Below are 16,328 nucleotides of genomic sequence, written 5' to 3' on the forward strand. Positions count from 1 at the left end.
ATGACGTTTTTAAAACGTGTTGAGTTATTGTTATTGGTAACAGTCTTGTTTTCATGCCAATATGTGGAATCCAGTGAAGGTAAGTTACCAGAGTATTATCATCAGATGGTTCATCTCGGCGTATTTATAAAGACCGGTAAGAGCGATAATAATATAGGCTGGAATTTATAAAGATCACGATAGTTACCAACTAAAGGTACAAAAAAAACAGTTTATGGCATGGACGTTTCTGTTAGGATAATTTAACACACCTAACTTGCGCCCATGAGCAAAATTAAATATTTATCATTACTAGACACAGAACCGTAAGCTGGATTGATTTTAGGTAGCAAACTTTAAGCTCAAGTCGTTATTATGACGTCTTACAGAATGTATGCTCCTTTGACCTCTACGTGATATACATAATTATAATAGAACATTTCCTGCCTCATTAGCAATACAGAGTAACTGCATTTCATAATAATTATGTTGTTTATGTTTATTAATCCACTCAGATTTAATGTCAGAAATTACAATTGATTACATAAGTTGGTGTTACCCTTGCAATGAAAATAACACATTATTCAGCTTTTACGAGGTCAAATGTTACTGTGATGACAAATGCATCATCTATGGAGACTGTTGCAAGGAAAAGTACGACACATTTAACAAAACACAAATTAAGGAAACTATTATGTCCACCGCTACTTGCCAAAATATATCATACATTGACTACTATATTATTGGAAGTTGCGATTCATCTTGGAACAATGAGTACATACGGAACCTTTGCGAAACTGCAACTGGAGACATATTAAACATTCTTCCAGTTTTTGACTCGAACGGAGACCACTATAGAAACATATACTGTGCTGTTTGTAATAGTGTTCCTAAGGAGGACATGACCATGTGGAGTGTAAGAGAACACGACATGAGACGATTTCAGTTCGTTGTACCTGACGATATATCAAGCGATTTACGTCCCAGACACTGTAGACCTCGGAAAATTGGTTTTTGTGGTCATACCTCAAACGAAAAATGTCCTGGATACTTTGCAACTGTAAGCCATAAAACTTATTCATCTACCTTTGTAAATGTTCAGTATTATAACAATCCAGAATGTGCTGCTTGTAATGGATTGAGATTTGATGTTAGAAAATGTACTTCCACCGATGTATACATGCCACCACACCGTGCTCCTCCTTTCGGTGGTTTACATAAACTATTTTCTTATGGAGTTCCAGTGTCCGCATTGCCTAAGAAATGCAGAGGTGGTGAAATATTTGATAAGTATAGAGATATTTGTGTCCTCATATTCTGTCCTGAAGGATATAAACTATTCCAAAACCAATGTGTGTCTGTCTTGTGTGAGATGTGGAAAGTACAATTGAAGGTAATTGCCAAAATCTCTCAGAATTACACATCCCATGATACATTTTCGTGCATTCTTTCGAATCTTCCAACCATTAGTGGATCAAGAGAATCATACTCAATGTCTTCTGAAGTATATAGCCGGCCTCTCAACAATCAACTACAACAACTCCTATTTGAATTACTTAGTTATAGAGATTACTCATTGTTACGCAGTGACCTCTCAGAAATGTTTCCACCAAACAAATCTGGGATCTGCGATGTAGCATCAGTACAAGTTGATCAATTCTGTGCAAACGTTGCTAAACCAGAAAACTGCAGTTCGGTTGGAATCAACATTGATACAAATGTGTTTCCAGTAAACGTTGAAAAACAGACAATGTTATTTATAAACCAATCAGACTCCTACCATTCGATGGATGCTTCCTTATTTAGTCATCATTACACACAACACCAAAATGGATTTAATTCGACTACTTTATTAATTCCATGTTTCCTCGGCCTACAATGTCCGTATATTATTGATAATTTAACAGATTACTTATCAGTAAATAATACATTACAACACAAACATACACACGTTGTGTATTCATTTGAAAGCTATAAAGTAGTAAATGACACTGTTAAAATTTGCTTGACATCTGTGGAAAATGAAATCTCGTATGATGTTCAAACAATTATAAGCGTTGTAGGATGTATTCTCTCACTTTTTGCACTTGCTTTAACCTTTATTGTGTACTCTTTGCTACCTTCACTTAGAACTTTACCCGGAAAGTCTATCATGAGTCTTACTGTTGCTTTGTTTGCTGCGCAATTTATCCTAACATTCGGAGCAGGCCAAACTAATAACTCAATTTTCTGCACACTTATCGCAGTCACGATGCATTTCTTTTGGTTAGCTTCTTTCTTTTGGATGAGTGTGTTAGCGTATGACGTCAGTAAAACTTTTAATAACACTCACAACCGAAATGCAAGCGACGACAGAAAGAGTTTTACCAAATACTCTGTTAAAGCTTGGGGAATACCTTTTGCAATAGTCGTAATATGTTTTATCTTGTCACTGAATGTGAAGAGTCTGGACTTCGAGTACGGATCGACTTCTTCCTGCTGGATCAGCAATTATGTGGTTAGTCTTATTATCTTTGGAGGCCCTGTTTTATCAGCCGTGTGTCTGAATATGTTTTTCTTTGCACGGATGGTACATGGCGTCAGAGGCACAATGAAGACTTCTGCTACCCTACGAAAACGTGTGTCAACTGCCCAGTCGTATTCGGAACTGAAAATCTATCTGAAGGTAAGTTGTCAATCAATTTGTTTATGATATTTTACAAAAGCAAAGAATTACTGTACATTGTTACATTTTACAATATGTTTCTTAAACATAATTATTATTTCCCTACAGGACGATATCCTCAATATATTCGCATCCCAATTCTAAAATATCCCTATCTACCCATTCATCTATGATATTAATGCATGTGGCAGATCGAAAATTGAGATTTTTACCACGGGAGGTTGTTGAATGATCCGCGTTCGAAATCAACCTGTGATGTGCGCCGTCTGTTCTACTCTGGGTCCAAAGTTGGTCCAGATTTATGATGACTATAAATTTAATGAAAGTTTATTTTAGATGAGTAGGTGTCAACAAATAAAAATGCCAAATTTATATAGTGGTTTTAAAAATCAATATAGGCCCTATTGTCCCAAAGAGCTTAAAAAATAAAAATACAGATGACAGAAAAACAGTTTGAATTACAAATAACAAAAAAGATCGGTTTTTAAAATGGTTTTGAAAACTATAGGCCTATAGCAAGATTGTTCCAACGTTTCTATAAATAGCTGTTTCGTCGAATGAAATATTCTAATTATTCAACTCATTTATTATTTGTATACCAACATTTTTATATAACAAATTATAGAAAACGGCAGAAAACATGGACTTTTTTGTCTCAAGACAAGATCCTCAATCAATTTTTTCTTTCTTTGTCGACTAATTATAATTGTATTTTACAGATAGCCGACGATGAGAGTTCTATTTTAGTATAAAACAAATACATAACGATCCATTCTAAAGATTCATTCTATTATATTCCATTCCTATCATCGTTGACTAAATTCTAAAATATCCTCCATAATTCAAACAATACAAATACATTTTCGCAGCACAGTTTAGAAAAAAATATTATGAAATATTGCATTGTATGATCTACAGAAATATTTTGCCCACGTCTGACCTTTATGTTTATGGCATAATTTCTGAGAATACATGATTGTTATACCATGTGTTTTTATTACAGATAACTTCCTTGATGGGATTTTCGTGGATCTTTGGTTTCATCGCAACATTTACTGGAGCTGAGATTCTTTGGTACTTTTTCATTGTACTGTGCTCACTACAGGGTGTTTTCATTTTTATGTCGTTTGTTTGTAATGCTCGTGTTTACGGCCTACTGCGTGAAAAATACCAAATTCATCGTCAGCCTCCTACCAGTAGTGGCAGCCTAGCTATGAATCAGAGAGCAACAAATTCACCATAGCTTATATTATTTTGTAAATATACAGGTATTGCTTATATTGTTCACAACAATGGTAAGTTAATATATAAACTTGCATATAAATACAACGAACACAAGTAGTTCAGTTATGTGGGGGAGAGTCAGATTTGTCAGAAAGACTTAAAATTTGACACCCACCCCAAAATATAACATTAATATGGAAGGAAAAAAAACATTACATCAAATTTTTTTTAAATGAGAAAACAAATTTATATTTAATTACTTTACGTGGTCTTATCCTCTTCTTAGATATAAATAGTCTTTGTATTCTTAAATTTTGAAGTTGTAGATGCAGTTTTAAAATCTGCATGAATTCCTTGATTTAGCTCCATGGTATTATAGCCTAGGCCTACTAGATATATAATAGTATAGGCCTAATAATATAATAGAGTTCTTGATCAATTTGGACATTTATGTAGAAGATAATCATTTGTCAACATAGCTTAATATTGTTTGCCATCATAACTTATTGTGGCCAAGGATTACCAATTAGTCAAATAATCACTGTCCTACAGATATGTGGTTCTGACGTAGGCCTACACGTGTGCTATTTTGTGAACCAGTTCATCGGGGTAATCCCCAATTTATATATTCGTCTCGAATGATCAACGAACTGTGCACACATGACCCACGATAGTCCTTATCCGAGTTCCATCACCAGAACTATACTAGGAGTCGACCTCTAACTACCGTTTCTTGGCTTTTTAGGCACAGAGTAAACGGCGCCTTTGGACTTGCTCGAATAGCGTATGTTACCATTTGTCGCCATAGATTACATTTGTCACAATAGCTATTTAGAATTAGTCTTGTAAACAGTGCCAATAAGAAGTTTAAGTTTACAAATGTGAATACTTATTAAAAAAATTATAGTAAGAACATTAATAATATGTTCATTTAGCTCCAAGATCTTCCGACACCTAAAGTAGATATTAAAACACATAGCAGTTTAAACACAAAATAGTTTAAATTTAAGTTACAAGCTGAGTCGAAGTTATTTGCATAACAAAGAAACATAGCGTATAGGCATGTGCAAAACTAATTTCGATGTAAATTGTTGTCTCAGTATTGATTGATGTAGGCCCTACTTGTAGACACGATCACACCCTGATCTCTTCATTTTTAGAAATCGCACTGTTTTACTTTCTAGGTCTATAGTGTTTTTAAAATATCAATAAGGATGTCCAAATGTTAAAGGTCAACATTCTCAGATATACAATACAACCTGATTTATAATACCAGCAGAAAAAATACATTATCATGGTTAGCAACGGAACTTGATGAAGCACTGTTTAGCACGGCGGAACACTCCTCAACCCCACAAACTCTTGTAATCGTTTAAAATGACTGCACATGAGTTTATTTCTTCGAGAAACTATAGGCCAACTTGTAAACTGTTGTTGATAATATTTGTGTTTTCATCTCAGTATGTAGAGTGCATTAAAGGTAAGCTAGTCTGTTATTGGTCGTGTTATTTTTATTGGCCTGGATCTTGTTTTCAGCCTCATTAAATTTAACTATCTTTCAACCCTTATTCTCACTAATCAAGTATTATTTGTATACTAAGCCTACTAATGTGCACTGTAGGGTAAACATAAAATATGCGCTAATATTATAGATGTACAGTATTGTCCCCCAAACATTGAAATTATTTAAATCAGACTTGTACTAATAGGTTATTTCGTTTTTTAATAAAGTTATTAAAAAAATTTTTTCACTTAAAAAATGACAACAAAAATGGTTAACTGGTAGACTATTTTTTGCTTTAATTCCAGGTAAGTAAATTATTTCTCGATTCAATTTTTGGTCAAAGTAGATAACTATTATTTGATATTAAAATGGCATATTTAGCAAAAACATTTTTTAAGAATTAATTTTTCAGGGGGACAATACATATAAGCGTAAATTGTAGATCCTGTTTCCCACAACATTGAAGATTATAAAAAATGTTCATCAGTTAAATTTAAAAACTTCATGAATGTTTTGAAAATGATAAATAGGTCAAACACACAAACAAATATTTTTAAAACATAAATCTACGCTATATTGCGTTATCATCAGCCTATACGTGATAATGTCCACATATTGACAATTAAGTTAATTCACGCATTATTTATGTATAAATTAATTGATCGTATGATTTTAGAAAATCTCTGTACTAAGGTGTGGAAACCTTTTCAAAAAGAATGACAAATGAACCATTTTGTTCGTATTCTTTTTTTTTTCTTCTCTTTTGTGGCCTAAACAACACTTTTATTCACATATCCTCTTTCATGTCATCACCATAAAATCATCATACTATTTTAATTATTATCACATTTTTTATGAACTTCATCAGTAACATTAGTTGATGATTACAGTGGCGCATTTTGAAACGTTTTTATTTTGAGAGTGATTTTTTGAGGATATATATAATATGAAATATTTGAAACAATACATTTCTGCAACTTATTAAACATTATTAATTATTATTAGTGCATGTCATCTTAGTGATACTTTGGTATACTCGTACAGGTATGTCGTCAGAAGGAGAAGTAGATTACACAATAATGTGTGCCTCTTGCGATAGTGGGGACGATATCGTAGACTGTCGTTGCGACGACAAATGCATATTGTACGGAGACTGTTGCAAGGAAAAGTACGACACGTTCAATCAAAAACAAATTAAGGAAACTGTTATGTCCACCGCTACTTGCCAATATATATCGGACATGGCATACTATATTATTGGAAGTTGCGATTCATCTTGGAACAATGAGTACATACGGGATCTTTGCGAAATTGAGGCTGATGACATATTAAACAATCTTCCAGTGTTTGACTCGAATGGCGACCACTACGGAAACATATACTGTGCTGTTTGTAATAGTATTCCTATGGAAGACATGACCACGTGGATTGTGTTTGAAGTTAATAGTTCTTTTCCAATTTCCAGTGAAATAATTGACGCTATCACCTACGGTCTGCCTGCTGATTTAACAGAGCATTTACTACCAAGACCATGTCGAGATATGTTCATTGATAAATGTGATTATACACCAGATGGGTATGGAAAGAAATGTCCGGGATATTTCGCACCTTCATACAATCAGAAGTATAAAAACCCGGAATGCGCTGCTTGCAATGGGTTTCCACTTGCTGTTGAAAATTGTTCTTCTCTTCTGCCACCCGATTACGACAGCTATATTTATAGTGATGGTTCTGGGTGGTATGGCTCCTCTTACAAAGCACCAAAAACAGGTTTAATTCCTTTAACAATACTATTTGGTACATCTGACAATGGAGTTAAAGTAACAGAATTAACAAAACTCTGTAAAAATGGAGAAGTGTTTGATAGTTTTCGAGAGATTTGCATCGTTATCTTCTGTTCAAATGGTTATGAACTCATCAATGGCCGGTGTCAGTCTGTCATTTGTAAACGTTGGGTTTTACAATTTATGGTAAACACTACAATCTATCAGAATCACGAAGCAAACGAGACGCTGTCATGCATTCTATCAAATCTTCAAAACGTTGGTGGTTCGAGTGCGTTGTACCAATTCAGTCAATTTTATTCTGAGTTGCATATCAACGATCAACTGCAATTCGAATTGATCAGTAACAGAGATTACTCAATGTTGCGTCATGATCTTTTAACATTATTTCCATCTAATGAGATAAGAACGAAGAACCAATATGGAATATGCAACGTGTCGTCATTACAAGTTGATCAGTTCTGCGCGGACTTCGATAAACCAGAAAACTGCAGTTCAATTGGAGTCAGCATTGAGGAAAATGTCTTTCCAATAATTATTCGAAATCAGACAATGCTACACATAAACCAATCAGACTCATACCATTCGATGGATGCTTCCTTATTTAATCATCATTACAAACGTGATAGCAGTGGATTTGCTTCAACTACTTTGTTATTTCCATGTTCACATGAAAATAGTGACCTTACTTGTCCGTATATTATCGATAATTTAGTTAATTACTTTTCAATAAATAATACGTTACAACACAAAGAGACAGAAGATGTATATAACTATGGAAGCTATACAGTTTTAGACAATGAAACTGTTAAAATTTGTTCGAAATTTAACCAGAGTGGAACAACCAGTATGGTTTATTATTTTGTTCCGTATAATGACGCTCAAACAATTCTAAGCGTTGTAGGATGTATTCTCTCGCTTATTGCACTTGCTTTAACTTTTATTGTGTACTCTTTGCTACCTTCACTTAGAACTTTACCCGGAAAGTCTATCATGAGTCTTACTGTTGCTTTGTTTGCTGCGCAATTTATCCTAACATTCGGAGCAGGCCAAACTAATAATTCAATTATCTGCACACTTATCGCAGTTGCAATGCATTTCTTTTGGTTGGCTTCTTTCTTTTGGATGAGTGTCTTAGCGTATGACATCAGTAAGACCTTTAATAACACTCATAATCGAAGTAAAGAGATCAACAGAAAGAGTTTTACTAATTACTCTACAACAGCATGGGGAACACCTTTTGTAATAGTCACAATATGTTTTGTTTTTTCCTTGAATGTGAAGAGTCTGGACTTCGATTACGGGTCGCCTTTTGTCTGCTGGATCAGCAATAATGTAGCTAGTCTGATTATCTTTGGAGGCCCTGTTTTATCATCCGTGTGTCTGAATATAATTCTCTTTGGATTGACTGTACATGGGGTCAGAGGCACAATGAAGACTTCTTCTACACTAAGAAGTAGTAGATCAACTTCACATTCAACGTGTTCGGAGATAAAAATATATGTTAAGGTTGGCTTTCTATTATTTCTTACTATTATTTAAGCAAAGGCAAAATGACAACTATTACAGAATGGCAACACATGCTTTATGTATCCACATTGAGCACTTTTTTAGAGCAGTATAAATGAAAATATCTTGAAAATAATACATTTTTCAATATCAGACCTACAATATCTTTATTTTGACAGATAACTTCCTTGATGGGATTTTCGTGGTTCTTTGGGTTCGTCGCAACATTTACTGGAGCTGAGATTCTTTGGTACTTTTTCATTGTACTGTGCTCACTACAAGGTGTTTTCATTTTTATGTCGTTTGTTTGTAATGCTCGTGTTTTCGGGCTACTGCGTGAAAAATACCAAATTCATCGTCAGCCTACCAGTAGTGGTAGCCTAGCTATGACACACACATCATCTACAATAATGCCAATATAGATATCTTTGCTTATTTATTGTATATAAAGGTTAGAAATGGGTACAAAACAATAATAATCAGCTAAATTCATTCGTACTTGTTTTACCCATATCTAGTTTAATATGACAATAGCATGCAATCGTTCGCCAATAGTCCGTTCTTGTAATGAACGACTAGTACATGGTAATTTATCAATTACGTCATTAATTAATACTAGTCAAGCATAGCGGATTGTAACCAGTGCCACCCACAGTCATTATTTGAAAACATTTCGAAAGATGGCCAAATTTCAACCCTTTTATTTGTTGACATAAATGATTACTATGACCCTATAAGATGATGGTAACGCAATATATATGCATGTATGGCAATATTATTGCATAATAATTGAATTTTTTTTTAAAACCTCTACACTATAGTAAAGGAAAATTTTCGAAAAATGAATCGCACCGACGGAATAGGATCGGAGAAAGGTTTTCCTCGTCCAACCCTCCTGGTTGAAGCCACCACTGAACGTGAGAAGCTACGAATGTATTTAGCGGGACCTGGCCCAGAATGTTTCTGGAGGAAGGGGAAAATGATAAAGGAGGTGGAGTTGCATCGTACGCATGTGAAGTCGGCAGTCCGGAACTAAATCTACGAAACTCGCAAGGTACCCCAGAACTTTCAGCCAGGGCTGGAGATGATGGTCGGGACAACAGGAGTTTTATCGCTGCCCGACAGGTCTCTATGCGAGCTTGTGATGGGAACGCCAGGGACCGAATCAGATCTAGACGGGCCCCAAGAAACAGTGGGGACTGAGACGGGGTGAGAACTGATTTTTGATAATTGATAATGAAACCTGGGGCTTCTGTAATCTTCAATACAAGGCCGACGTGGTTTACGATAGCCTGTTTGGAATTTGCGAGAATTAGCCAATCGTCCAGGTACATGAAGACTCTTACCCCCATCGAGTGGAATACTTCCCCCAGTGCCTTGACTATCCGAGTGAAGACCCATGGGGCAGTGGACAGGCCAAACGGAAGGGCTCTGAACTGGTATAGTTCCTCGTCCAGGAGAAACCGTAGCCAATGACGGTCCTCTTGGGAAATGGGCATGTGGAAATAGGCGTCTTTTAAGTCTAGAGATGCTGCCCAGTCCCTGGGACACAGGCCACGTAGGACCATGACCAGCGTGTCTGAACCTTATCGGGATGATAAACTGATTTAAACTTCGGAGGTTGAGAATAGAACGCCAACCTCCCGATGCCTTTTCTGTGAGAAATAGTGTAGACATTTTCGAAAAATGACCAAATTTAGACCCTTTTATTTTTTGACATAACTGGTTACTATGACTCTCTAAAATGATGATAACGCAATATATGTGCATATATGGCAATATTATTGCATACTAATTGAATTTTAAAAAGTCGATATTTGGGAAAAAAAATCCCTGTACTATAGGCCTAGTACAGAAACATTTTCGAAAAATGACCAAATTTCAACCCTTTTATTAGTTGACATAACTGGTTACTATGACTTTCTAAGACGATGATAACGCAATATATGTGCATATGTGGCAATATTATTGCATAATAATTGAATTTTAAAAAGTCGATATTTTTGCAATTTTTGAAAAAAAAAGGGATAGACAGAAGATTAGTAGTAGATCAAGTAAAGAATATAAAGATCTAGATAGAGAAATTAAGCAAAACTGCAGGGAGGCAAAAGAAAAGTGGCTCAACACCCAGTGTGAGGAGATTGAGAGTGGACTAGAGAACAACAACCACAAGATTTATCAGAGACTTAATGAGATCACTGGAAAGAAGTCTGGCTGCTCAAACTCTGGATGCATTAAGGCAAAGAATGGAACAATGCTTGTTGAAAAGACTGATATTTTGAAAAGATGGACAGAGTATAGAGGGGAGCTGTTTTTTTATGTTAGACAAGCAATGCCAAGCCTTCCTGACTCTCAGAAGAAGGACCAAAGATCTTGAAAGCAGAAGTACGAACATCAATCAAGATGTGGAGGAAGAATAAGGCGGCAGGACCGGATGGTGTAGTCATTGAGATGATTGGGGCATTAGAAGAATATGGAGTGGAAAAGTTAACTGAAGTGATCAATAAGATATATGAGGATGGAAGCTTCCCTGAGGACTTGAGTAAGTCCATTTTTATTGCCCATTCCGAAGAAACCAGGTGCTGTAGAGTGTGAAAACATCGTACAATCAGCCTCATGAGTCATGTCACCAAGGTTATTCTGAGGATACTACTTATGAGAGCAAGAAGTAGATTAAACCTAGAGATTGGGAGTGGGCAGTTTGGTTTTGTAAAGGATTCAGGCACCAGGAATGCCATCTTTGTGACAAGAATGATAACTGAAAGGGCAGTGGAGATGCAGAAAGATGTATACATGTGTTTCATAGACTACACCAATGCATTTGACAAAGTAAGGCATGAGCAGCTATTTCAAGAACTTAACAAGCTTGACCTACATGGGAAAGGATCTTCGATTGTTGTAAAATTTGTACTGGAAACAGACTGCATGCATGAGGGTAGATGGGGAGTGCAGTGACTACACAAGTATTGGAAGAGGAGTGAGACAGGGCTGTGTAATGTCACCAGACTTGTTTAACTACTATAGCGAGTTGATCTTAAGGGAGCTAGAGAATGAGAAGGGTTTGAGAGTTTGTGGTAGAAATATTACAAACATCAGATATGCAGATGACACAGTTCTACCAGCAGAGTCAGCTGAAGATCTTCAAAGGTTGCTGGATGTGGTTGTAGTAGAGAGCGAAAATATGGGTCTGTCTATAAATTGTAGTAAGACAAGACAAGAGTGTTTAGTAGTGTCAAAAAAGGAGAGTCCAACGTGTAACCTTCGAGAAGGAGACCAGTTAATTCAGCAGGTGTCCTCTTTTAACTATCTTGGGAGCAAAATAACCGATGATGCCAGGTGTGTAACGGAGATAAAGAGAAGGATAGTCCTTGCGAAATCCGCATTTGGAGAAATGGAGAATATCTTGAAGAACTGTGCGATGACTATGGAAACCAGATTGCGTGTATTAAACTGCTACATCTATCCTGTGCTGATGTATGGAAGTGAAGCAACATGATCGCCAAAGTCTCAAGATATGGCACTTCAAGAGAGAGAACTATTTATATATAAACATTTTTTTTTTTTAAATGAAAGGGTCGAAAAATGGTCATTTTTTTAAATTTTGACGAATTTGTTGTTGTTTTAAAAAAATGACCAATTTTCGATCTTTTTATTTTTCGATAAAACTGATTAATATAGCATAATTGACATGCGCAGAACCTAATATTCGACTCTGCGCATTTTCATTTTGCTATAGTAACCATTTGTGTCAAAAAATAGTTAAAACTGGTTACTATAGCATGATTGACATGCGCAGAACCTAATATTCGACTCTGCGCATGTTCATTAGGCTATAGTAACTAATTTTATCAAAAAATGAAAGGGTCGAAAAATGGTCATTTTTCGAAATTTTCCCGGTACTATAATACAGGGATTTTTTCAAAAAATGACAAATTTTCGACCTTTTTATTTTTCGATGTGATTTCGATGTAATATGTTTGGTTGAAACTTGGACAACTTATAGTGATGACTACTACATTAAGGGATATAATTGTATAAGTAAAATGCAAGAAAATTTACAACACCGTGGTAGAAATATAGGTGGAATTATGATATATTATAAAACTAATATCAAAGTTAAAGAATTACCTAGCTTATCTAAGTATATTATGTGGTTACGAATCAAAACGGAGAACGATTCTATAATAATGGCTGTAGTTTACAGACCACCACAAAACTCCCCATATGCTAATAATAACAATTTATATGAAATACTTACAAACGAATACGCTGAATATTTATATAAATATAAATATAATAATAAAAATCAAATATTCATTGTTGGAGACTTCAATGGTAGAACAGGAGATTTATTGGATTATATCAACAACGATGTATACCCAATAGATTGGGATAATGAATTATATATTGAAGATGATGAAGATAATGTAAAAATTAGAATTAATGAAGATGACGTCACGAATAATTATGGCATAGATCTTCTCAATTTTTGTAAAGAAACGAATTTAAGAATTGCTAATGGCAGAATTAACCCAATGTATAGTAAAAGCTACACTTTCATAGGACAACAAGGCAAAAGCGTAGTCGATTATATATTGACAAAAGCTGATAACTTCAGGTACATAGCAGATTTGAAAGTAGAAAATAGAATAGAATCTGATCATATACCAATTACGTTTCAATTAGGCCTACTAACTAAAGATAATATAAAAATAAAAAAATTAAATATTGAAAATTGTCCTAATCCTAAATTAAGATTACAGCATAATAAAATCGATGAACTTAAAAATGAAATAACTAACTTGATTAATGATAACCTAATTGATGAAGCTGTTTCAACTGTAGGTAGATTGTATGAATATGCATGTAAAGGAATTATCCATAGGAAATCCAACAATAAAACAACTAAAGCTAAAGACACATGGTATGACAATCAATGTCTTGCACTTAAAAACAAAGTTCGAAGAAGTTTAAATAGATTCCGACACAATCGTACACAAACATTGCTTAATGCTTACCTGGAAATGAAAAAAGAATATAAAACATTAATAAAAAATAAGAAATACAGCTATATTAAAAGATCACGTACAGAATTGATTAGATCATTAGGAGAAAAAAACTCCAAATCATTTTGGATTAAACTAAAACAAACAAAACCAAATTTTCCAAGTAACATATGTATTAATACATGGTGCACTCACTTCGAATCCTTATTTCATAATGATAAAAATAGAGATAATCAAAATGTAGAAAGTATCATTAATGATGAACCTGCTGTAAATGAAAACGAACCTAACCTAAATAATGACATTACAGTAGATGAGGTAATTCATGCCATTAAATCCCAAAAAAACAGGTAAATCACCTGGAATCGATGGATTATTACCAGAACTTTTTATACACTCATCTCAAAATATAATCAATCTAATAACAAAATTGTATAATATAATTTATAATACAGGACAGTTTCCACAGCAATGGGCAACCAGCCTTATTGTCCCAATATTTTAAAAAGGTGACAAAGAACAACCAGAGAATTATAGAGGAATATCACTTATTCCTGTTTTTGCTAAAATTTTCTTACATATTATCAATAAAAGATTACAATTTTGGGCAGAAGATAATAACATTCTACATCAGGAACAAGCCGGTTTTAGAAAGGGGTTCAGAACATCGGATAATGTATTTATTCTTAACACAATCATTAATAAATACCTAGGGAAAAAAACGTGGGAAAGTATATGTTGCTTTCATTGATTTTAAACGAGCCTTTGACTCCGTAGGACATCAATATCTTCACATAAAACTAAAAAATTCAGGAGTAAAAGGAAAAATGTTAAACGTTATTAATTCAATGTACAATAAGTTATCAGCACATGTTAAGGTCGACGGCAATATTAGTAATTCTTTCAAATGTCTAATAGGTATACAACAGGGTTCGCCACTCTCGTCCTTTTTATTTAATGTTTTTATTAATGATTTGAGTGAAACATTAAATGAGGAAGGCGACGAACATAGAATCCAAATATGAAATCTAAAAATTAATCATTTACTCTATGCAGATGACCTTATGTTATTTGGTGATACCGTTTATGGTCTACAATATTATTTAAACAAGTTATCTACCTATTGTACAAGATGGGATGTAACTGTCAATGTTAACAAGAGTAATATTATAGTGTTTAAGAATGGTGGTAATCTTAACAAATTTGAAAAATGGAATTACAATGGAAATACAGTTGACATTGTCAAATCCTTTAAATATTTAGGAGTTGTTTTCAACTCAAATGGTAATTGGAATAAAGCCAAAGAATACAATTGTCAACAAGCTAATAAGGCTTTGTTCACATTAAAAGGATTGACCCATAGACGTTTTGGTAACCTCCAAGTTAATATATGGAACCATATATTTGATGTTAAGATTATGCCAATCTTACTTTATGGTAGCGAAATATGGGGTTTAAATGATATATCAGTATTAGAGAAAGTTCATCTAAGATTCTGTAAATACATTCTAGGAATAGGTAATTCTGCACCAAGTGTTGCAGTGAGAGGAGAATGTGGAAGATTCACTATCCGAATTCAAATTATCATTAATATAATTCGTTATTGGCTAAGAGTAATCCAAATGGATAATGACAAATTTATTAAACAATGTTATGATTTTCAATATAGAAAAAGCTCAAAGAAATGAGCAATGTTGGGCCAATGACGTAAAACAAATACTATGCATAAATGGATTTGGTAACATATGGTACTCACAACAGGTTAATAATATATATACTTTTATTTCAAATTTTAAACAAAGGCTTACAGACATTGAACGACAGAAATTCTACGAAGATACTAGGCTACACTCTAAGCTCCAATATTACAAGCACGTTAAATATAAGTTTGGAATTGAAGAATATCTAACAAAAGTAACAAATTACAAACATAGACAAATTATGACTAAGATACGACTAGGAATTTTAGAATTAGAAATTGAAAAAGGAAGATGGAATTTATAAATAGAAATGAAAGATTATGCAAATTATGTGCTTTACAATCAATTGAAGATGAATATCATTTCACTTTAGTTTGTCCATTTTATTCAGATATTAGAACTAAATATATGTTTTTCTTTTATACAAACAACCCAACTAAATTAAAATATATTTATCTTATGTCTGCCACAAATACTGATCTTATTGTTAAACTTGGAAAATATTTATTCTTTTCATTTAAACGTAGAACAGAATTTCTAAACGCACTCAACTGATATTTATTTAATATTCTATTACATTGTATATTATTTGGGCCAAAGGCCATATATAATAAATGTTTCTTGGATCTCCAAGAAAGAAGAAGAAGAAAAGACTGATATTTTGAAAAGATGGACAGAGTATAGAGGGGAGCTGTTTTTTTATGTTAGACAAGCAATGCCAAGCCTTCCTGACTCTCAGAAGAAGGACCAAAGATCTTGAAAGCAGAAGTACGAACATCAATCAAGATGTGGAGGAAGAATAAGGCGGCAGGACCGGATGGTGTAGTCATTGAGATGATTGGGGCATTAGAAGAGTATGGAGTGGAAAAGTTAACTGAAGTGATCAATAAGATATATGAGGATGGAAGTTTCCCTGAGGACTTGAGTAAGTCCATTTTTATTGCCCATTCCGAAGAA

The 16,328-nt window shown here is 34.1% G+C and overlaps 3 protein-coding genes across 4 annotated transcripts; all 3 read left to right on the plus strand.

The window, feature by feature from the left end:
• Nucleotides 1-3,887, plus strand: LOC140055513 (uncharacterized). The gene is made up of 3 exons (XM_072100855.1): nucleotides 1-79; nucleotides 495-2,644; nucleotides 3,648-3,887. Exons 1-3 carry the CDS (start codon nucleotides 1-3, stop codon nucleotides 3,885-3,887), a joined length of 2,469 nt encoding a protein of 822 aa, XP_071956956.1.
• A 4,064-nt stretch (nucleotides 3,888-7,951) lies between these two features.
• Nucleotides 7,952-11,308, plus strand: LOC140054034 (latrophilin receptor-like protein A). Of its 2 annotated transcripts, XR_011846481.1 has the most exons (4): nucleotides 7,952-8,665; nucleotides 8,845-8,947; nucleotides 9,487-9,874; nucleotides 10,691-11,308. XR_011846481.1 is itself a non-coding variant. In XM_072098838.1 (3 exons), the coding sequence occupies exons 1-3, from the start codon at nucleotides 8,006-8,008 to the stop codon at nucleotides 9,699-9,701; spliced, it is 978 nt and encodes a 325-aa protein (XP_071954939.1). In that variant the 5' UTR covers nucleotides 7,952-8,005; the 3' UTR covers nucleotides 9,702-11,308. The 2 variants fall into 2 exon arrangements, 1 of the variants encoding a protein (XP_071954939.1); XM_072098838.1 differs by having other exon boundaries at nucleotides 9,487-11,308.
• LOC140055514 (uncharacterized) lies at nucleotides 11,069-11,620 on the plus strand. Its single transcript, XM_072100856.1, has 2 exons — nucleotides 11,069-11,207; nucleotides 11,328-11,620. Exons 1-2 carry the CDS (start codon nucleotides 11,069-11,071, stop codon nucleotides 11,618-11,620), a joined length of 432 nt encoding a protein of 143 aa, XP_071956957.1.
• The last annotated feature ends 4,708 nt before the right edge of the window (nucleotides 11,621-16,328 follow it).

This window comes from Antedon mediterranea, chromosome 7 (genome assembly GCF_964355755.1).
Source record: "Antedon mediterranea chromosome 7, ecAntMedi1.1, whole genome shotgun sequence".
NCBI lineage: Eukaryota > Metazoa > Echinodermata > Crinoidea > Comatulida > Antedonidae > Antedon > Antedon mediterranea.